This window comes from Mustela lutreola, chromosome 3 (assembly GCF_030435805.1).
Source record: "Mustela lutreola isolate mMusLut2 chromosome 3, mMusLut2.pri, whole genome shotgun sequence".
NCBI lineage: Eukaryota > Metazoa > Chordata > Mammalia > Carnivora > Mustelidae > Mustela > Mustela lutreola.
Window position 1 is genome coordinate 190,390,535 of NC_081292.1, and position 24,103 is coordinate 190,414,637.

The 24,103-nt window shown below is 34.7% G+C and overlaps 1 protein-coding gene and 1 pseudogene across 8 annotated transcripts in view; one reads left to right on the forward strand and one right to left on the reverse strand.

Moving 5' to 3' along the window:
- Positions 1 to 24,103, forward strand: part of KANSL1L (KAT8 regulatory NSL complex subunit 1 like) — a 135,955-nt gene that overhangs the window by 23,602 nt on the left and 88,250 nt on the right. For all 8 annotated transcript variants that reach the window (XM_059168160.1, XM_059168165.1, XM_059168166.1 and 5 more), the window contains 2 exons: positions 12,839 to 12,980; positions 20,915 to 21,112. In XM_059168160.1, the coding sequence (XP_059024143.1) occupies positions 12,839 to 12,980; positions 20,915 to 21,112 (340 nt within the window). The remainder of the gene's footprint in view (positions 1 to 12,838; positions 12,981 to 20,914; positions 21,113 to 24,103) is intronic.
- LOC131827505 (large ribosomal subunit protein uL24-like) lies at positions 9,491 to 10,281 on the reverse strand (annotated as a pseudogene).

The window sequence follows — 24,103 nt, forward strand, 5'->3', positions numbered from 1 at the left end:
GAGAATAACACAACTTTTAAGTATTTGTATCTTTTGATATGAATGTAAAAATGGTTTCTGTTTTTTTAAACTGGAATTCTGTTTCAGGCTAAGTTCACTCAATAATTGAGTACATTTATTCTGATTTTTTTTAAGTTTATTTTTTATTTTTTTAAGATTATTATTCTTTAATTCTTAGAAATTGGCTTTTCAAATGTAGATGAATATTTTTATGAATGAAGTTCAGAATTAAACCTTAAATATAAAACAGGTAAAAATATACATTTTGAGGACCTAAATTTTTAAGTGAGTGCTAACATAATTAAATTTTCATTATCTCTACTGAATATGAATAGACTTCTCAATTTAATTTTAAGGTCCACAATGGCAAATACAGTTGACTTCAACTTAATTTTAATTAACTGAAGAACCAATACTGCTTTTTCTGTCATTGCATACCCACTACCTCATGTTGTCTACTTTTTAGTGTGTGTGTGTGTGTGTGTGTGTGTGTGTTTTAATTTATTGACTAATTGAATTTTTCTGTATTTGAATATGCAGTTTTGAAGATACAAAAATTTCTCTCCAAGAAAGATATGTTTATCTTTTGATCTTCCATTCTGTAGTTTATTTTTATTTTGTTGCCCCACTTTCTTCCTTTGTCTCTAGTACCAAATTGGCCACCACATGTATCTTACACATCTTAGAACCAGTGTGAGTGTGTATTCAGTGAATGAATGAATGAATGAAATATAACATGACAAAATATAGACCTTTAAAAGTGACTTTTTTAATATTTAACATTTGTAACTTTTAAAAATTGGTAAGTAAAATTTATTATATTTATCTTAAAAATCCTAGATTATATTATTATAAATGCTTTCTATTACCTTTTTTTTTTTTAAACCCTGATAGGAAAACAAATTCCTTCATTTTGGTTAGGAAATTTAGCTGTGAAGGAATATAATGGTTTTAGGAAATTGGAAAGCACTTACCATTATCATTATTTTACTTTTTTTTTTTAAATTTTAAAAAGATTTTATTAATTGGGCAGAGAGAGAGATAACACGCACAAACAGGGAGAGCAGCAGGCAGAGGGAGAGGGAGAAAGACGCAGGGTCCCTGCAGAGCAGAGAGCCCAATGTGGGACTTGATTCCAGAACCCTACGATCATGACCTGAGTCGAAGGCAGACACTTAACTGACTGAGCCACATAGGCACCCCACCATTGTCATTATAAACAAACAAATAAATATTTTTATATGTATATATATATTTTTAAAATATATATTTGACTTGCCCCTTTATCCTTCAAAAATGTAAGCAGTGGATTAATTCATAATGCCATTACTAATTTTCTTAAAAATAACTTTGGGTTGAGAGACTAGTGTGCATTAGAAAAAATTTTTAAAACCATTTTCCTTTGGAAAGGAAAATAGGATTTTAGGGTTTTTGTAGGTTTGAGATATAATCCTTATACTATAATAAGAACAGAATCACCCCCTGTGTCTGTTCTTTTGGTGAAGCAGCACAAGTTTTGGACCTCCTTATGTTATAGTCATGGCTTGCTCTGACCCTGAGCAAAGATTAATACTATTCTTTTTTTTTTTTTTTTTTTTTTAAGTTTTTTTAAAAGTCATCTCTGTACCCAGTCTGGGGCTTGAACTCACTACTCTGAGATCAAGAGTCCCATGCTCTTCTGGCTGAGTAAGCCTGGCGCCCTGAGATTAATGTTATTCTTAAACCTTTGAATCCGATTCCTCTTTGATCTGCTACTTATTAAAGATTTCTGGAGATAAGTAGATGAAGCATTAAATATAAAATGTCTATACGTAATGTACTGATTTGAAAGCTAATAAAGAGTGTCTTATCAAGCAATTTACTCTTGTGAGAGACTGGAGCTTAATTATTCCATGAGAAACTTGGGGAGCCAGCATAAAATACAAGGCTGAGAGGTGAGAAAAGTGGTGCATTTGTAACAGCAGGTCATCAGTTACTAGATGAAGATTGTATCTGGTTGTGTCCAGTTCCTTCACCCTTTTGTTCTGCCACTTGGGTGACAAAGCAGGCTCAAGTAACAACAAAAAAGCCCTGGGTCAAAGAAATGCAGGGGCTGGCATTTGGAAGTCAGGTCTTTGTATGCTGAACTGGTAAGTGTCAGGGGATATAGGTCGGTCACTGATAGACTCTGCTACAATTATGTTCCCTCTCATCTATACAACCTTAGAGTTCTAACATTTCTCATCTGGGAAACGATCAGTTACTTTCGTCTAGGATGCGTATGGGAAAACTCACAGATGTTGACACAGACATATTCTGATCTTCCAAGGTGGTAAAAAAGGAAGAAACATGGTTAAGTCTTATTTTATTTGAGGAAGACTGACAGTATCTTCCAAATTTTCCAGGTTTTTTGGGTGTAGAGAGAAAAGTCTCTGTTACCCCAAATTAGTCCCCATAAATTCAAATTACCTTGAGTTTTTACTTTGGTGTTAATTGGCAGTCTGTTTTTTAAAGGTTGTATTTATTTGAGAGAAAGAGAGAGCATGAATGGGGTGGAGGGGCAGAAGCAGACTCCCTGCTGAGCAGGGACCCTGCTAGATCCCAGGATCCTGAGATCATGACCTGAGCTGAAAGCAGTTGCTTAACTGAGCCGCTTAGGTGCCCCATTCACCAAGAAAGGAGAGAACTGTTGATATTTAGTTGGAAGCTCTCAGATTAATCTTTCTAGATTGAAAGAAAATGAGTAGTTTCTTGCAGACCTACAGAAATGAGTACTCATAGTTTTCTTTGTGCTTTCCTGTTTTGCCAGTGGAAAGGAAAAGAAGTTAAAAAAAAAAAATCAGATGATGAATTTCCCTTTGAGGAACTGGATAAATAGGAGTATAAACTAATTGTGACATTGAGAGTAAAAAGACTAATAACATGCCATTAATTGCAAATAAGAGTACCTTTATATTTGTATAATGTGAAGTTGACAAATTATTTTTATATTTATTTTTAAATTCTCTACACTTAAGAAATAGATGAGAAAAGTCTGTTTTTGTTATACTTTACTTGAATGGGACACAGAGAACGTGGAATGAAAAACAGTCCTAGAGAACTTACAGTGATGGTCGAGTTAGTTTTTTACAGAAGAGCAGAAATTCAAGTGCAATTGCAAAAGTGCAATTGCAAAATGGAGCAAAATGGAGCAAAATGGAGCAATTGCTACAAAATGGTAAAGAAATACTTTATATTGTGGTGTCTGGACATTGTTGAGGAAAGTAGTACTTCAATGAAGAATAAGCTCATTATTACATATATATATATATATTTTTTTTAATAAATTTTAGAGCAGTTTTAGGTTCACAGCAAAACTGAGGAGAAAGTATAGAGAATTCCCTTGTCTCTTAACATGCATAAGCTTCCCCATTATTGACGTCCCCTGCCACAGTGGTACTGAACATGCATAAGCTTCCCCATTATTGACGTCCCCTACCACAGTGGTACTGTACAGACACGTTATTATCACCCAAAGTCCGTAGTTTACAGTAGGGTTCACTTTTGGTATTACACATTCTGTGGGTTGGATAAGTGTATATGGCATATACCTACCATTGTAGTATCATACAGAATAGTTTCACTGCCCTACAGATCCTCAGTGTTCTGCCTTCTTAACTCTTCCCTCCTTCCAATCCCTGACAACCATTAATCTTTTTACTATGTCCATAGTTTTGCCCATTCTAGAGTTACAGGGTTGGAATTTATACAGTATGTAGCCTTTTCAGATTGCCTTCTTTCTCTTAGTAATATGCATTTAAGTTTTCTTGATGTCTTTTCTTGACTTGATACTGTATTTCTAGTGCTGAATAATATTCTGCTGTCTGGATGTACCCCAGTTTACTTAGTCACCTATTGAAGGATGTCTTGATAACTTCCAGGTTTTGGAAATTATGAATAAAACTGCTGTAAATATTTATGTTTTCAGTTTATTTGGATAAATACCAAGAAGTGCAATTCCTGAATTAATTAATTAATCAATTAAAAAATAAAATAAATCAAATAAAACACAAACATTTTTTTCAAAAAGATTTTATTTATTCATGAGAGATAGACAGAGGCAGAGGGAGAAGCAGGCTCCCCGCTGAGCATGGGGTCTGATATGGGACTTGATCTGCGGATCCTGGGATCATGACCCGAGGTGAAGGCAGATGCTTTACCATCTGAGCCACCCAGGCGCCCTACACAAACATTTTTTAATGTCAAGACCAGAGGCTGCACACATTAATTTGGCTCACATCTGATTGTTAAGGACCTAGTGACATACACCTAACTGCTGGTGAGACTGGGAAATACGAGCTACCATGAGCTCAGCTGTAACTGAAAGGGTTCTGGTATAAAAAAAGAAGACTTGGGGTGCCTGGGTGGCTCAGTGGGTTAAAGCTTCTGCTTTCTGCTCAGGTCATGATCCCAGGGTTCTAGGATCAAGCCCCACATCGTGCTCTCTGCTCAGCAGGGAGCCTGCTTCCTCCTCTCTCTCTGCCTGTCTCTCAGCCTACTTGTGATCTCTGTCAAATAAATAAAATCTTTAAAAAAAAAAAAAAAGAGGAGACTAGAGAATGACAGAAAATAAGATGTCTATTCAGTTTTCCTCTTTGTCACCCAAATATCCAGACACTCCCTTCTCATAGAGAACACACATCCATTCCTCAAGGATGACAATTCAAAGTTATATTCAGTCAGTGGAGTAATGGCCTTTTAGTCACGTCCATATATTGTTAATTATGATGTGGTGACCTATAAATGAATAGACAAGTTTTCCAACCCTCTTATTCCTCTTGTTTCTTGTGTGTATATAGGAGTAGAGACAGGAAAGCTGCAATAAAACATTCCCACTAGGAAAAGAAAATGAAATACACATGATAGGTTCTTACAATAATTAAGAAGACATCTTCTGTAAGTGCAGCAAGGTCTTGGTAGAATCCTAAATTGGTTTGTCTTTTGTCCTCCATAGCCTCTTGCCTTTGCTGTTTGGGAATTATTCCTTATCCATTTTCCTTTGTGTTTATATCTGCAATGAATGTTGGAGAGTGTACCCTTAAGTGGAGGCTGTACTGCATTCTCCCTTTGTCTCCTGTTGCGTATTTGGGCTTCCCAGGTAGAGGATGTTAAGTTTGTGGTATTTTTTTCCTATAGGAGTTCCCTCAAAAATGTGGATTTCTATTCTGTTTGCCTCTAATCACATGTGAAAGTATCATGGCTAAAGATCTCATTTTTTTATAGTTGTTGAGCCTGTAGACTAGTTAATTCATTATTTTTCTCAGACCGTCCTACTCTCCTGCATTCAGTGACTGCCACCTTGAAACCACCCGAAACAGTACATTTGGCTGGGAATTAATCTAACCTTTGCTCCTAAGTTCGTTCTCAGTTGTGCGGCTTAGAACTTTTAATGGAATACATTTTTTTGCTGCCAGTTATGGAGAAGCAGTTGGTTTGTTTTCACATTCCTTGAAGGCCCTGTATTATGGATTAGTTAAAGTGTCATTTATTTCCTTTATTTATATGTCCCTAGCTGTCAATGCTTGATGTTATACAAGGAATTTTATTTTTAAAAAAAATTTTTAAAGTTTTATTTATTTATTTTAAAAAGAGAGAGAGAGAGAGAGAGTATGAGCAGAAGGAGGGGCAGAGAAAAAGAAGCAGACTCTGCACTTAGTGGTGGACTAAGTGGACTCTGCACTTCATGGGCTCCATCCCACAACCCTGAGATCATGACCTGAGCCAATATCAGAATTCCCATGCTTAACTGACTGAGCCACCTAAGTGCCCCTGTTATGCAAGGGTTTTAAAAACATAGTTAAATAAGTGTAGTATTCATATAGTCTTTTACCTATTCAAGGATAAGATTTTGGTTTGGGGTTCTTTCTTTCTTTCTTTCTTTTTTTCCTACTTAAGGATAGTAGACTCTTTCAACAAATGGTTCAGGAACTAAATATCCCCCTCCAAAAGAATCTGGATTCTTATTCACACATACACAGAAATTAACTTGAATTGGATTATAGGCCTAAAAGCCAAAACTCTAAAACTCCTTGAACTTTTAGAAACATGAATGAATCTATGACTTTGTGTTAGGTAAAGGTCTCTTAAGACATGAAGATATCCATAAAAGGAAAATTTGATAAATTGGGCTTCATCGAGATTAAAATCTTTTTTGCTCAAAAGATACTATTAGGAAAATGAAAGGCAGGCTGTAGACTGGGAACGACAAATATTTCAAATACACATAGTCTGATATGGGCCTTATGTCAATAAAAAGATAACCCAAATAAATAGGAGCCAAAGATTTGAACAGTTACTTCATTAAAGGAAGTCATAATCCCTTGGGAAGCACTGGAATCTTGTAAAAATACCCTCTACATCTGGAATTAGCAAACTGAGGTCCATATACCAAGGCTGGCCCATTGTGTATTACACTTTCTTTTAAAAAAAATTATTTTATTTTTTAATTGAAGCATAGTTGATGAACAATGTTACATTACTTTCACATGTACTACAGAGTGGTTCCACAGTTTTATACATTATGCAATGCTTACCACTGGTTAAGTGTTGGTACCATAGGTCACCATACAAAGTTATTACAGTATTATTGACTATATTCCCTGTGCTGTACCCTTTTTTATGTCTATGACTCATTTGTTTTAGAACTTGAAATTTGTGCTCTTAATCCCCTTAACTTGTTCTTCCCATCCCCCAACCTCCTCTCCTCTGGCAGCAACCAGTTTGTTCTCTGTATTTATTAGTCTGTTTCAGTTTTTGTTTGTTAAGTTCTTTTTTAGATTCTACATGTAAGTGAAATCCTATGTTATCTGCCTTTCTGTACCTGACTTACTTCACTTAGTATAATACCCTGTAGCTCTATCTGTGTTTTCAAAATGGCAAGATTTTGTTCTTTTTTATGGCTGAGTAATATTTCTGTGAGTGTGTGTGTGTCTGTGTGAGAGAGAGAGAGAGAGAGAGAGCGCGCGTGCGCAAGCGAGAGAGAGGGAGAGACAGATTTATCCATTTACCTATCAGTGGGCACTTAGGTTACTTCCCTATCTTGGCTATTGTAAATAATGCTATAGTAAATATAGGGGTACATATATATCTTTTTGAATTGGTGTTTTTATTTTCTTTGGTAAATGTCTGGCAGTGGAACTACAGGATCTTTCTATTTTTAATTTTTTGAAGAACCTCCATACTATTTTCCATTGTGGCTGCAGCAATTTACATTCCTACCAACATCATGAGAGTTTCCTTTTCCCCATATTCTGACCAACGTTTATTCTTGTCTTTTTTTTTTTTTTAAGATTTTATTTATTTATTTGACAGAGATCTCAAGTAGGCAGAGAGGCAGACAGAGAGAGAGAGGAGGAAGCAGGCTCCCCGCTGAGCAGAGAGCCCAATGCGGGACTTGAACCCAGGACCCTGAGATCATGACCTGAGCCGAAAGCAGAGGCTTAACCCACTGAGCCACCCAGGCGCCCTATTCTTGTCTTTTTGATACCAGCCATTTTGACTGGTGTGAGGCAATATCTCATTGTGGTTTTGATTTGTATTTCTCTTATGATTAGTGATATTGAACATCTTTTCATATATCTGTTGACTATGTGTATGGCTTCTTTGAAAAAATGTCTATTGAGGTCGTTTGCCCATTTTAAAATCTGATTATTAGTTTCTTTGGTGTTGAGGTCATTTGCCCATTTTAAAATGTGATTATTAGTTTCTTTGGTTGTACGAATTCTTTATATATTTTGAACATTAACCACTTTTCAGATGTATCATTTGCAAATATCCTCTCCCATTTGGTAGGTTGCCTTTTTGTTTTGTTGATGGTTTCCTTTGTTATACAAAAGTTTTTAGTTTGAAGTAGTCCCAATACAATATTTGCTTTTTGTTAAGTCCAGTGACCAAGAGATAATTGCCTGTGTTTTCTTTTAGGAGTTTTATGGATGCAGGTCTTACATTTAAGTTTTTAATCCATTTTGAGCTTATTTTTGTGTATAGTGTAAGAAAATGGTCTAGTTTCATTCTATTGCCTGTGGCTGTCTAGTTTCCCCATTACCATTTATTAAAGAAACTGTTTTCCCAATTGTAAATTCTTGCCTATGTTTTCATAGATTAATTGATCATTTGATCATGGGTCTATTTCTGGACTCTGTTCTGTCCTTTTGACTTATGTGTCTGTTTTTGTGCCAGAACCATGCTGTGTTTCGGTTACTGTAGCTTCATAGTATAGGTTGAAATCTGGGATTGGGATCCTTTCAGCTTTAAAGTGAACCTTGAATCCATCCTCTTACCTTCTTCTCTTCTTGATCTACCCTCCCTTCTTCGTTAATGGCATTTTCATTTTTTATTCAGTGTTTTAGTCAGATTGGGCTCTAGAGTAACAAATTAACCTTGTAATCTCAGTGTTTTGTTTTGGTTTGGGTTGTTTTTGTGGGTTTTTTTTTTTTAGATTTTATTTGTTTATTTGTCAGACAGAGAGCCCAAGCAGCGGGAAGCAGCAGGCAAAGGGAAAAGCAGGCTCCCTGCTGAGCAAGGAGTCTGATGCCAGGTTGGATCCTGACCCCAGCTAAAGACAAATGCTTAAACAGCTGAGCCACTGAGGCGCCCCTAATCTCAGAGGTTTAACACAGCCAGTGTTTGCTGTGGCTTACGTAAAAGCCAGTGTGGTTTAGGCTGATCCTCCCACATCTTGTAGTGATGCTGTCTGCACTAGTGGCTTTGAAGGTTGATAGACTGGAAATGACTAGGTCCCTAGCTCATAATGCATTGGTCAGAATTAGTCACATGGCTCCAACCTAAGTGCAAAGGCGGCTGGGAAATGTAGGATAGCACATGAACTATTTGGAGATCACACTTATCTGTACCACACACAGATTACTATAGTTGCATCCTAACCAATTTCCTTATTTCTTCTCATATCGCACTATAATGCTTTCTCTACCTAGTAACCAGAGTGCTTGGGAAAAAAAAAAAAAAGTTTTTTTTATTGCCTTGCTAATAACTTTCTTTTGGGGGGCACCTTGGGTGGTTTTGTTGGTTGGGCTGCTGCCTTTGGTTTGAGTTGTGATCCTGGAGTGCTGGGATTGAGTCCCCTTTCAGGGGCCCTGCTCACTGGGGAGCCTGCCTCTCCCTCTTGTGCTGCCTGCTGCTCCTCCTGCTTATGCTCTCTCTCTCTCACTATCTCTGAGTGTCAAATAAATGAATGGAATCTTAAACAAACAAACAGAAAACAAACAAACAAAAAAAACCCTTCCTTTTTGCATAAAATCCAACACTTTACCATTAACCTGTACAGTTGCTATGTGCCATGGCCCTTGCCTTTCTCACTAATTTCATGATTGGTAGTTGGTGTTATTAAGTATTATCTATGAATAATAGATAATAGTATCTATTTTAAAATTTTTTCATTTTAACGGTTTTTATTTATTTAAAGATTTTATATGAGAGAGAGCGTGCACACGCACGGGGTGGGGTGGGAGCAGGAGAAGCAGACACTTACCTCCCTCTGCCGAGTACAAAATCCACCCAGGGCTTGATCCTACGACCCTGGGATCATGACCTGAGCAGAAGGCGGAGGCTGAACCAAATGTGCCACCCAGCCACTTAACAGTTTTTATTTAAAGTTGTATATAAGATTACTTTATTCCCGTATCTTCTCAATTGTTTCTTCCCTATATTTGCCCTTTTCCTTTCCTGCTTGGTGAGATTTGGCTTGATCTTTTTGCAGTCTTTGTCCAGTTTTAGTCTAGTGATAACCATCTTGTTAGGCTGAGTGCCCACATGGACAGTTGTGCCTTTTGCCTTCTTGTATATTCGTTCAGTGTAGATGACGTATTTCTTCCTGTAAACTTGGACTGCTTTGCCCATTTGCTCACCTTTGTAGTATCCTCGCACAGCCTGTATTTCATCCTTTTGGATGGGCATGGATCGAACATTGTACTTCTGTCTCAGCTTTTTAGAAAGAGGGGAAGATATAATCTTCCTGCAAATGTGGGGAGATGCATTGAAGTGCTCTTTACAGTTCTTGCTCTCATCAGAAGTCACAAAGGGGTTAAACTTCATTGTGGCTGCTGGCACTTCAACAATGGCCACAAAAAGGAAAAGCTAGTATTATTTTTTTAAAGCTTGTTTATTTGTTTGTTTAAGTAATCTTTATACCCAGCGTGGGGCTTGAACTCAAAATTTTAAATCAAGAGTTGCATGCCCCTCTGACTGAGCCGGCCAAGTGCCTCTCCATTTTAATATTATTTTGAATAAGCATTCTCTTTTGTTATTTTCATAACTATAAAAATATGATTTAAAGATGTGTCAAATTTAAAAGCACAATAATGACTATAAGCCAAATACATAATGCATGTAATATATAAAACATAATACATATAGACAGAATATATAATACCAAGAGAATTCTTAACCTATATGAAGGTCTCCTCAATCATATTGTGTGCAATTAGAATCTTAAGAACATTTCTTGGGGCACCTGGGTGGCTCAATTGCTTAAGCGTCTGCCTTCAGTTCGGGTTATGATCCTAGGATCCTGGGATCAAGTCCTGCATGGGGCTCCCTGCTCAGCAGGGAGTCTGCTTCTCCCTCTCCTTTTGCTGTCCTCCACCCTGCTTACACACTCTCTCTCTCAAGTGGATTAAAAAAAAAACTCTTAGGGACTTTGATTTAATGTAAAATACTCTTATAATAAATATATTCTATACAGTGAAGCTATAATAATTTATTCTGTTTCTCTGACAAATTGTATTTTATTTCTGTAAGTTTTTATTTAAATTCTGGTTAATGTACAGTGTATTATTCATTTCAGGTGTGCATTTCAGTGATTCAGGTGAGCAGTTTCAGTGCTCATCACAACAAATGATCTTTTATTATTTTATTTTAAAAAATATTTTTAAGTCGGGGCGCCTGGGTGGCTCAGTGGGTTAAAGCCTCTGCCTTCAGCTCAGGTCATGGTCCCAGGGTCCTGGGATCGAGCCCCGCATCGGACTCTCTGCTCCACAGGGAGCCTGCTTCTCTCTCTCTGCCTGTCTCTCTGCCTACTTGTGATCTCTGTCTGTCAAATAAATAAATAAATAATCTTAAAAAAAAATTTTTTTTTTAAGTCCTCTCCCCACCCGACATGGGGCTCAGACTCACAACCCCAAGATCAACAGTCACATGCTTTACTAACCGAGCCACCAGGCACCCCAGTAAATTATTTTTTAGGATAAGTTTTCTCTGCCTTAAGTTTGTATGGGAGACATTCAATTATGGTTCAAGTGTAAAACTAATGGACAGTTTTAGATTCCTATCAAAATTAAGCAGAAAATGCAAGAGTTCCTATATATTCCCTGTCCCTACACTGATAGAACCTCCCCATCATTATACTGCATACAAAAGTAGTGCATTTGTAAAAATCTATGAACTTAAACTGATAAATAGTTACCACTTAAAGTCCATACTTTACATGAGGATTCACTCTTGGTGTTGTACATTCTATGGGTTTTGACAGTAAATGTAATTTTTGGGCAAGTTTTTCATAAAGTTTGTGTTCTGCCATGAAGCATTTGTTGGTTTTCATTTTTATCTTCAATTTCTGTCATGTTTTCTTTTGTAATCTGAAGCTCTTAATTAATTATTCCAAATAACTTTTCTATTTGGAGTGGTAAGAATATTTTCATAAAGTAATTAATTTGTTATCTTAAACTATGGATTAGAATAGTACCCTTGCCAAAAGATAGAGGAGCTAGGGTTCAACCCTTATTTTCAAAAATGCATGACAGAAAAGTCTATATAAATTCTTATCTTTGGGCTGTGAATCCTGGGAATCAGGTTTATTTTTTAAATGTATTTTATTATTATTAGTTTTTAACTTATTTGTCAGAGAGAGCAAACAAACAGGGAAGCAGCAGGGAGAGGGAGAAGCAGGCTCCTTGCTGGGCAAGGATCCTTATATGGGACTCGATCCCAACAGCCTGGGATCATAGCCTGGGCCAAAGGCAGACACTTAATGGACTGAACCATCCAGGCATCCCTCACCCGACCCCCGACCCACCCTTTTTTTTTTTTTAAAGATTTTATTTATTTATTCAAGAGAGAGAGCACAAGCAGGGCAGAGGGAGAGGGACAAGCCGGCTCCATGATGATCAGGGAGCCTGATGTGTGGCTCGACCCTAAGATCCTGGGGTTACTACTGGAGTTGAAGGCAGATGCATAACAAACTGAGCCACCCAGGTGCCCCTAGGAATCAGGTTTTTATAAACTATTTATCTTAATAAATATTTCAAGGCCTATATATTTGGTATACTTACTTGAAAGGTAGAGCAGCCATATTTTTGATACTTTTTGATAATATATTTAAATTGAGTTTAGGTGTTTAATTAGCTAACAGTGACTACTGTTTTAACAAATAAAGATTGCATATAATAAATTTGAGTACTCTGGTTTATTACATAGATTTAGATCTAGCACAGTTCAAGTGAGTTATCTAATACTTCTGCTTACATATAGAAGCTTCATGTAACAGTTTTTACATGGTGTTAGTAGTATCATTACTGTTTCCTTTCATTTGCTAGCCCACTCCTATTTCAGCCCTTAATAAAATGTTAAGTAGCAGAGGAGATTATCTTATTACTGGATATGTAATAATAAAAACAAGTGTTTATGGGATAGATAGGGAAGTTAAATATTTTTCTTTGATAAGAGTTGATATGAGGTTCCTTCATGTAATTAGATGTTGTATAAAGGAATTTGGATTATATGACAGGAGCCAAAGAATTTATTAAAGTGGTCTGTGAAAACTTGATTGCCTTTGTTCTTTGACTAACAATGTTTGTCTCATTCACAGTAACTGTAGTACTGAATGGAAGTGGCTTGTGGACAGAGCGAGAGTTGGCAGCCGATGGACATGGCTTCAAGCCCAGATTTCAGAACTAGAGTACAAAATCCAGCAACTAACAGATGTTCACAGGCAGATTCGTGCATCCAAGGTATTGTTTGTATTCTTGTATTTTTTAAAAAAATTACTGTTTTAGTTTCTCATCTCTGCACACAGTGTAATTGTTACAAGTCTTTATAAAAGTATAGCTGATATTACCATTTTTAATATATCAATTGCTTTAAGTTGAAGCTTTCATTGTAATATCTTTGTATTTTTTATGATCATTTTATCATACTTGAGCAGTTCAGAGCTTCTTCATTGGATTCCAATTAAAAGAAATTAGGTATACTTTTATAAACTTCTACTTTGGTGGCATTTATTTTAACATATGTGAGAAGTCTCAGTGTATTTTATCGAATCAGAGTTTTTGTTTTGCTTTAAAAAAAATTATAAACACATAAAAAGCTCTAGAAAGCAATATAATGAAAACCTTTGTATCCACCTCCAAATTTATCAAGTGTTAAATTTTTACTGTTTGGGTTTAGTTTTTAGAGTAATAAAGCATTACCTGTACAGTTGAGGTACTCGTATACTCCTTCCTGATCCCATTCTCTTTCCTCATGCCACTGTAGCCACTCTCTTGATTCCAGCATATTTTGGTATTTATGTTTTTAAACTACTGGCACATAGATGTCTCTGTCTATAACTAGTATTTATTTTTCCATTATTTCACAGTCTGTATTAATGACCTATATATTACAAACTCTTTTGTGACTTGCTTGCTTTTGTTCAGCATAAATTTATAGGTCCTGTATGTTACTTAACTGTATGAATGGGATGGAATTCTATGAATACAATGGAATGTTTATCTCTTCTCCTATTTTCCATTGAAAGACATATACATTGTTTAGTTTTATGCTAGTAAAAACAATACTGTAATGACTATCTTTTTTGTGTTTCTTTGTCAACCATGGAGAGTTCTTGGTATATGCCTAAGAGTGATGGCTCTTAGGCCTGGCTGTCTTCATCTTCCCTATACTTACTGATGTGATTGGATAGTTAATATTCCCATTGGCAGTGCATGAGAACTCTTTTTTTTTTTTAACACATCCTTGCCAACATCTAGTAATTTTTACCTTTTAATTTTTCCAGTGTAATGAGTAAGAAATATTATTTTTATTATTGTTTTAATTTAATCATTCCTTAGTACTGAGAATTGGGTCTTGATATAATTGACCACCAAATGTTTTTTGCTTAAGAATTAACTACCTTTTGTATTCACTCTTTTTGGTGGGACAGGGAGAGGGCTGTGGTTGGTGGAAATGTGTGTCTGTGAATTCTTTTTAAATTTTGGAGACTATTCTTGGTCAGTTATAAATATTACAAATCTCTCATTTGTAGCTTGTCTTTTCATTATTTTAGTATATGTAACAGAAAAGAATGCATGTTCTGTATGTGTTCAGTATAGAATTCTTTGTTAAATTTGTTGACTTTATTGGATATATCTGCTGTATATTTATACCTCTAGATCTTTCCTTTTGTGATACACATTTGTTAAAATTTTCCCCCATCATTGTGAATTTTTCAGTTTTTTCTGGTAATTTGGTTAGTTTTTGCTTCTTGCTTTTTGTTAAATAAAAATTTTTATTATTCTAGGTATTATTTTTATAAACTATGAATAGTTAGTTTCAAAAATCAACTCTGATTAGTTTTGATTTTTTATTTGTCCTTATTCTCCTCTTTTTTATTTATGTCTTGTTATTTTACTTCTTTTTTTCAATTGGTAGAATTTGCTTCATTCTTTTACCTCTGCTGATTTAGAAACTGTTCATTATAGCTTTATTCTTTGTCATTACTCCTAATTTTTAATATACTTCTTAATTAAAATTAATCCTAACAATGATTAAAAAGTATTCAGTATTTTTATATTATTTATTACTTAAAACATGGGGATTCTAACTCTTTCTTTCTTTTTACTTTCCGCACCAACGGTCAGAATTTATTTAGGCTTATTGTCTAGTCGGGTAAATGGTGATTTTTAAAGAACAAATTGAAAAAAACGGAATTACATACACACGATAGAAAATTTAAAAAGTACTGAAAAATATACTGTGAAACAAGTCTCCCTTCTACCTCTAGTCCTCCACTTCTCTTCCTGAAAGCATTAATAATAGCAGTTTATTATTATCCAGAGATACTCTAAATATATTTGCAGAAAATATAATTATATATCATAAATGGTAGAAAATTAAATAAAATTATTGAATAGTTCTTAACTTTTCCCAATCTGTGATTTTTTTTTTTTTTTTTTTTTAGTGCTTCTTTTTATTTCTGGACTATCACTTACAGAGCTAGCTCAAAAAAAATAATTCTAAAAAAATATTTACCTCACATATATGTTTCTCTTTGGATTTGAAAAACCCACTAAAATGTCAGGTATATGGTAGACTTCGGGATGCAAAGATGAAGAGGGCGTTCCTTCAGAGGGAATTCAGTCTAGTTACAGACAGTCTTATTTTCAAATAGAGTTAACAGGATTCTAATACTTTCTGACTTTTCATTGCATAGATCTACTACAATCTAGTTCCTTCTTTTTTATAGTCAGTAATTATATTTCTAACTATTATATTATTATATTTCTAACTAATTTTATTTAAAAAATATGCTTCCTGGGACACCTGGGTGGCTCAGTTGCTTATACATCTTCCTTTGGCTCAGGTCATGATCCTGGAGTCCTGGAATCAGACCCTGCATCTGGGTTCCCTGCTCAGTGGGGAGTCTGCTTCTCAATCTCTCTCTCTCTTTCTCTCTCCCACTCTTTCCCTCCCCAGTGCTTGTTCTCTCTCTCTCTCAAATAAATAAATAAAATCTTTAAAAAAATATCTACTTACTATTCTTGTGTTTTACCTAGAGGACTTTTGTTGTCCTCTAGGATAATGTTGACTGCACTGTTAAACAGGGTTGTAGTCATTCCCTCATTCTGGCCCTTGGGAAGTGAGAAAAGTGAAAAATAGTTTGTTTTTAGGTGGGAGGTGATTTGGAAATTGTAGTACTTTATGTCACAGTCACTGGCCCAAGTTTAGGCACATATTTCAGGAGGGAGAGGTAAATAACACAGCCTTATAATGAGAAGTTGTGTGCATAGCTAGAATTCCAGTAGGAGTAGGGTTTTGTTGTAAAAAAGAAGAGGAAAGTGGATATTGGGAAGTTTGCAGTCTCTTCTACACTGCCTTTTCTCTCTTGGTTTATCTTTTACCGAAATACATTCTTAATCATACAGTTATCCATGTGGTTAGTGGAATAGTACCTAGGGTCTGCACATAAATAAAGTTTTTAGGTGCAATCATGAGTTTATATTCTGGTAGGGGAGAGAGACCATGTAAATAATTAATTGTAATATACTGAAATTGGTATAATGATACATGTTTTTTAATAAGATATACAAGTAGCATAGAGACAATACATAAGTCTTATTTTAGGGATTAGCAGTTATGAGAAAACAGAAAAAGAGGTGATACCTCGGTATAATTTTGGAAGATAAATAATGGTTTGCTTGATGAACCAGTGGAGCTGGGAAAAGGGCATTCCTTGAAGGTTTGAAGACATGAAATAACATAATATGTTGTGGGAGTGACAAAGTAGAATGGTATTCAAAGGAGTGGAAAGTATGAGTTGTGTAAAGATGGAAGAGGAAACTGGGAAGGAATGAACTGTAGAATTTGGTGGTGATGTGTGTAGATAGAAGGATAGACATAAAACTTTAGGCTTAACCTGTTTTGTCTGTTGGATTTGGGGGAACTCTGCTCAAGAATAATTTTCTGATAGAAGTAGTTACTGTTTCTCTTTTTTTTTTTTTTTCCCACTGAGCCACCCAGACACCCCGTTTCCCATTTTTAACTATCTTCATTGAAGGCTTCAGTTGTAGTGATTTCCCAATTCTTTCAGGATCACCAGATAATTTCTCCTCTCTGATCATTTACTTTAGAGGATATAATATCATGAGCATTTTTATAGTAAATAGAGTTCTCAAAAAAAGTCAAATCTAAAACAGTTTGGAAATTTCCAAGAAAGATTCCTAGTTAAATTGATGACTAAGTTTTATACTTGAATCTACACAGTCTGGTTCATATTTTATGACTCGTGTGTTCTAAACAGTGCTATGTACTTTTAAAAACATTTTTAAAAGTTCATATGTTTATATAATATCTAGGGGAATTATTTTTAGGAAAGAAATCTAAACTTCTCAGTAATAATTTATATGGCCTTACATTTTTCTTGGTTCAGGCTAGATGTGTATCTGGCCCTCTGTTTTCTTAAGAATCACATTATGTTTACTTTATGGAAAATGTCTTTACAGTATTTATTTTAGTAGCTTCTCCTTACATTTCTTGGGAATTAATCAAGATGTTTAATTGCTTATTTATGTGCAGTTTAGTTGAACTATAATACTGAATAGAGAAAATAGCATTTTCATTGCTCTTCTGGCTTCTTGAGTTATTGTAATTAAAAAGTTGAGAAGTGTAGTTAACATTCTCTTGAATGACCTATTTAACTTATCTTGAAAATTAAAAAAAAAAATCCTTTCTTCTCAGTTAAATTTGAAATACAGAGAAAGGAAAGAGGTTGAGAGACATTCTTTTGTAAATATCCTGTTTAAATAAATGCTTAGTTGGTAACCCTGGTCAGGAAACACTGAGTCAGTCTATGAGTAGATCTATACATGTTGGGTTTTTAAGCTGTCATTTACCCCTTTTTTTTGACATATTGGGATGGTCTAACTTTTGCTAAAAGTTTTAGAGAAAAGAAAGTCCATATTAGCAACATTCCTTCCTTGTTCTTCCAGCATTTTGGCAACAATTAAAACTTCTATGTTTCTTCTTTTCTTTGTTTCAACTTTCACTAAGACAATAGCCTCTTGTCACTTTCAGAAAATATTAAAATAGGTGGGTTTTTTTTGGTTGAGAAGCTGGCTGTCCTTCTCAATATCCTATATTAAGTGGTTTCTCTTAGATTTCTTTTGTTATCTTGTGATAGGGTCTTCTACATTTTAAATTGTAATTTTGTGCATTTGAAATTTTTCATTTAATTTTTTTTTAAAGTTTAATACTTTAGTTATTTATCAATGAGCACAAGCGCGGGGTTGGGGGCGTAGGGGGAGGGAGCAGCAGGCAGAAGGAGAAGCAGGCTCCCCGCTGAACAAGCAGCCCAAGGTAGTACTTGATCCCAGGACCCTGGGATCATGACCTGAGCCAAAGGCAGACTCTTAAGTGACTGAGCCACCCATAGGTGTCTCATTTAAATTTTTTAAAAAAATTAGCTTTGGTGACTGAAGGTTTATAAATACTGAAGGTTTGCTGAGGTCATTATTTTTTAATTACCATGTCTTCTCTATGAAGACCTGGGAGTGGGATAAGGGTCTCTTTAGTGTTACAGTCAGGAACAATTTTCTTCTCTGGAGCAGTTGACTTGCTTTCATCTTACGCTAGAGCTTTCATTTGTCTCAGTTATTGCAATTCATCTTACTAAAAAATTTTCATGTCTTTGTTATTATTTACCTTGTTTATCTATGGTTAGACTATTCTTTTTCTGAGCATTTTTTTAAATTCAGCTTTATTCAGGTATGACTGACAAAATTGTAAGATGTTCAAGTGTACATCATGGTGACCCAACACACATGTATTTTTTTTTTTGGTTTTTAAGAACTGAAACTGTCTCTGTAGTGTCTTTAAAGGATTTAATCTATTCCCCTTTTCACTCTGTTCTTGGCCATTTGTGAGACTTTTATCAAGGGTAACAATTTAAGGAGAAAAAAATAAATTATGAACTTGATTATGAATGTCTTCCTAATTCAGTTTTTTCAAATATTACTTTGCATTGAACTAACTGTAGCAGACCTCTCCTTCTAAAAAATACAGTATTCTAAAGGTTTGAAAATTGACCTTTTGAAATTCAGAATCAGTTTTTTTGGTATGTACAAGATTATTAGTAAGGGTTGTAAAACCAAGCTAATTCATAGCAGCCTGTCCCATAAAATAAACTATAATCAAACCAATGGGAATCACAGCTAAATTGATATGATGAAAACTTGTATTTATTTTGCAAGCAGATACTATTTAAAAATCTAGTGAGACACTTGTACATGTTTTGAATGGACATTTCAGATACTTTCAAAAGCTTTTGAGATTGATGATACTATATCTAACAAGTCCAACTTTTAAAAAAATATTTATTTATTTGAGAGAGAGAGCACGAGTAGGAGAGGCCATGGGAGAGGGAGAAAGAGTCTTAAGCAGAGCCAGACATGGAACTTGATCTCATGACCCTTAGATCACAACCTAAGCCAAAACCAAGAGTGAGACGCTTAACAGACTATGCCACTCAGGTGCCCCAAGTCTACTTTAACTTTTAAAATATCAAATAAAACAAAAATTAAAAAATATATTTCTTCAGATTTCTTGGTAGCATTTTTACGCATTCTAGGAGATAGTTATTGAGATGGGATCAACAGTTGGATCTCCTTTCTGTAAAAGTTACTAGCACTGTTATAAATGTAGGTGAAAATAATAATAACAATAATACTTTATTCATTACTTTTACTATATTACTTTTGTAGTAATATATTACTACAAAATAATGTTTGACACTATATCTGAATATGTTCATGCTAAAGTGATATATTCTCCAAATTATAGTGTAAATTAAAACTACTCATCTATAACATAATTTATAGGCAGTTCCAGTCCTATAAACAGCACTTATATATGATATAAGCTGGCCGATGCCAGTTTTTAAATTTGACTCGTCTTAAAGTACTGTACACTTAAATTAATGTTTTAGTCACCTTTTTATTACAGGAATATAATATTTTAGCCACATTTCCAACTAGCCTATTAGGAGTTTATTGGCATTTTGCTAAATAACTGTGTGTGTGTGTGTGTGTGTGTGTGTGTGTGTGTGTATACAAGTGGTATAAAGGATAGAGAGGGAAAAAAGTTTTACTATAAGAACTGATAATGAAACTGTTAAGATCATATCTGTGCATACTTTTTCTTCCTTTCTATTCTGTCTTCATTGCCATTGAGAGACGTAAGGGTAAGAACAGCTGGAGTGAAGAATCTGGGGAATATGGGAGAGTATTTAGCAAGCCCGTGGTGTGTGTGTGTGAATGGTAGGCAGGGAGGGCAAAGGCAGCTAGATCCCAACTCTTTCCTCTAGTTACTTATATTTAAGAAAATACCCCATCACAGTTGAAAACTTGTGTCTTTTGTTATTAACTCATCTACCTTATAAGCAACAATTTAACTGGACTAGAGAATACTTTTTCTCAATAGTGCAGTCCTGCCCATGGTTGCTGGCTGGCAGCAACAGAGTTGGACTACTAAGAGTACTCTGAAAGCAGTTTGTAAAAGTCAGAATGTTGTTTGGATGTCTGTAAGTTTGGTATGTTAACTTATGAAACTGGGAGTACTCAAATGGAAATGCTAGTAACCAAAATGTCTGAAGATTATATGAGGAAGTGTTCTAAATTTCAGTGTGAAGTGTTCATATTCTGCATATAAGACTTGATTTTAAATGTATCATGCTTGCGGTGCCTGGATGGCTCAGTCGTTTGGGTGGCTACCTTTGGCTCGGGTCTTGGTCCCCGGGGTCCTGGGATCAAGCCCCACATCGGGCTCCTTGCTCAGTGGGGAGCCTGCTTCTCCCTCTCCCTCTGCTTGCTGTTCTGCCTACTTGTGCTCTCTTTATCTCTGTCAAATAAAGAAATAAAATCTTTAAAAAAATGTATCATGCTTTTGCTGCTAATAACTAAAGCCAATAAGAAGAAAAATAACTTCATATATACAATGTATGGCAATATTTTACAAGCCTAACCCATCAGACATACATGTTGCTTTAGCTACACATGTTTTAAATCAGCCAATTTCTTACAGTTAGACTCTACTTTCAGGTGATAAGAAACGTGGTTTCAAGTGCATTGTAACGTTAAAGTTGATTTAGCAGTCAATTTATTTTAATTTCATCTCTTAATTGCTGTTTGTCTAGGGGATAGTGATCCTAGAAGAATGTCAACTTCCAAAAGACATTTTGAAGAAACAAATACAATTTGCTGACCAGGCGGCTTCATTAAATACTACAGGGAATCCCCAGATTCCTCAAGAGAGTTCAGATTCTTTACCAGAACAAGATTTTGAAATGTCACCAAGTAGCCCAACACTTCTTCTTCGCAATATAGAAAAGCAGGTAATATGATGGAAGAGTTAAGATAAGAGTGGCATGAAATGAGTTGTATTCAGTTTTATAAATTTATTTATTTTATAAATAAACCTGTGTGTCTGCTTGGGATATTCGTTGTTAAGGTTTCCCATTTTACATTAAATGCAATTAAAATTTGTAGTATATGATGAGTCTCTCTTATAACATTGATACAATTACAGTTATTTAAATATATAAAACATTGGTACACAGCCAGAGGATGAGAACTCGTTTGTACTAGGATTAGAATATCTTTTTTCAAGCAAAATTGTTCATCATTGGACTTTCTTTCATGAAGAAAGAACAGTGATACCATTTAATAGATCTGAATCTACTTATAGATTAATAGATGTGATCAATTTATTGATAGAGATTTTTAGTGAAAGAGATCAGAATATGAATTCTTTCGTTAAAAACGTTCATGTAAATAAATGGTGACTAAGCCCCTAACAAATTATTTTGAGTCTAAAGCTTTTCCTAATACTGAAATTCAATTATGGATGACTCAAGAAGTTTAATTACTCTATCTGTCCTTTGAAATCACACCATTTATTTTTATTTAGACTTTGGTGGCTCTTGAACAAAGCTGGCTTTGTAAGAGTTTGTTACCTTACAACCAATCTAAGTCTGCTGAAATATACCTAATTGGGATCACAGCTACATAGTTCCCTTGTTTCAGTGAGTAAGTTGGATTCATGCCTGCTCACATCTAATTTTTCTAGGTTTTTCTGTCATATATTGTGAAATAATTTAGTACCAGGTTACTACTGTTTTATTCCTGGTAAGTCAAAGTATGGTGCAATACCTCTCACCCCATATTTGTTCAATTTACAGTTGTCTAGAGTTTTTTTTCTTAGTTGTATAATTGCACAAATTCATAATCAACATACTTTTATGAATACTTTATAATCCAGAAAGTTCTTTTTAAATTATCTAGTGTTAAATTCGAATGCACTTTACCATATAAATGGTGTTTTAAATAGTGTTGGTTATGTTCCCACTTCCCTCTCTTTTCACCACCCTTTGAGTTTGGCCCCAACTGTTTCACCCCAAGCAAATGTATTTGCTTGGTCAGTCAGATCTTCTGTTTTCTTTACCTGTAGGTCACTGCTTATCCTTTGGAGAGAGATTTTTTATATTCTTTCTTTCTCCTTGGTAGCAACAATTTGTTTTATTAGACCTGAGTTAACATCGGAACTGGCTAATTTCCAGGGTCCAGTGCAAAATGAAATTACATAGCTCTTTGTTAAAAACAGTTTTGAGGAGATTTAAGTCTGTGACAGCAGGGCATTAACCAATCATGGGATCCTTCTGAGGGCAGCCCTGTGCAACTGCTCAGGTTGCTTCCCCATGAAATTGGCCCTGGGTATTATGTTTATTTTTGGTCCCATTGCTGACAGGAGTGCTAGAGGCTTTGAAAGAGAAGGGAACCAGGACTTGTGAGAACAATGGCAATGGCTTTGGATATAGGAAGTGTAGAGCAAAAGGATAAGAAAAGGACAGCAGTAATCTCTTGTAGAGGTCATTACTAAATTGCCTGTGAACAGATCATTTGCTCTTGTAGCATATGCTAGTAATGTTTTTATAGGCCAATTAAAAACATTGTTTTCAAATACTTGCTGAAGAGGGTTGAGAATTAAGTGTCAAGGTTAGCAGGCTTGATATTACACATATTTTTCTTAAGATAACCTGTTGGTATGTAACTGTTCACTGATCTTAGTGGACCTTGAGTACAGATCAAATATTGGATGATTTAAGTTAATTTTGTTAGGGGAATGTTTTGTTTACCAAACAAAGCTTATTTATATATCTCAAAAGCAATTAAAGAGTTGATAATTAAAATATAAAGGCACTGTTAAGTTATAGAGTGGTATCAGTTTTAAAAAATAACATTGATTTATAGTATTAATATAGACATATTATTAGATAATGTATTTTGTTCAGAAATTAAAAGGTGACTTTCTTTTAGAACTTTAGGTAATTTTTAAAAAGTTTCACATGGGTGTGTTTACATTTAAAACCTTATTATCCAGTAGCTAGTAAGTGTTTTAACTTTCAAGTTTGATTAGTTTTTGCTTTCAAAGTTTAAATTACTCCTGTCCTCATTTTTTCTCATTTTTACTCTGATTTTCTTATGCCAAACATGGAATCAGATATTTGAGGTTTTATTGGGCTGGATTGGTTGGTGGCTAGGCTGTTCTTCTGGACCAATTATTCACACATACCTAACCAGTTACCTCAGGGGGGTTAGAAGATTTTTAATGATACTTTTGGCAGTGGAACAATGAGAAGACTGTATCAGTGTTTCAGACTGAAAAATATGAGATACTTTATAAATTTCTTTGTATGACTAAACTAATGAGTGCTTACTAAGTATATCAAGAATCTATTTGTATTGATTTGAAAATGATCTTTAATCTAAAAATGAAAATGAAGTCATTAGGTATGTATTATTTTTCAAGAAAGTAAATGGTGAAAACATTTCAGGGTCTTTTTCAAGACTTTGAGGAATTCAATTATTAGATATACTAATTATTATCTCGTTATTTCTAATAGCGAATTATTTTCATATAAATGAAAATTTTAAAAATTATTATTTCATATACCCCTCTATTTTCTAATGGAAAGATATTTCAATTAATAAAAATGGTGAAATAGGACCACGTATTTTAAAAAATAAAATCATACATTATTAAGTGAGAAAACCAGGTCATAGAAAATTTATATGACATGATTTAATTAAAACAGTGCGCTTGTGCTTGTGTATGTGTATGTGTGTAGATGCATTTTGTATGCACTTATGCTCACATAGACTCAAAAAAACTTAGTCTAGAGGGATGGTTATATACTAAGATATTAGCAATAGTATTTCTCTGTGTAATAGGATTACACGTGATTTTCTTTTCCTTTTTTAAGCCTTTTAATTTTGCCCTTTTTTGTAAAATAAACATAGACTATGTGTGTAATGAAAATAATTGT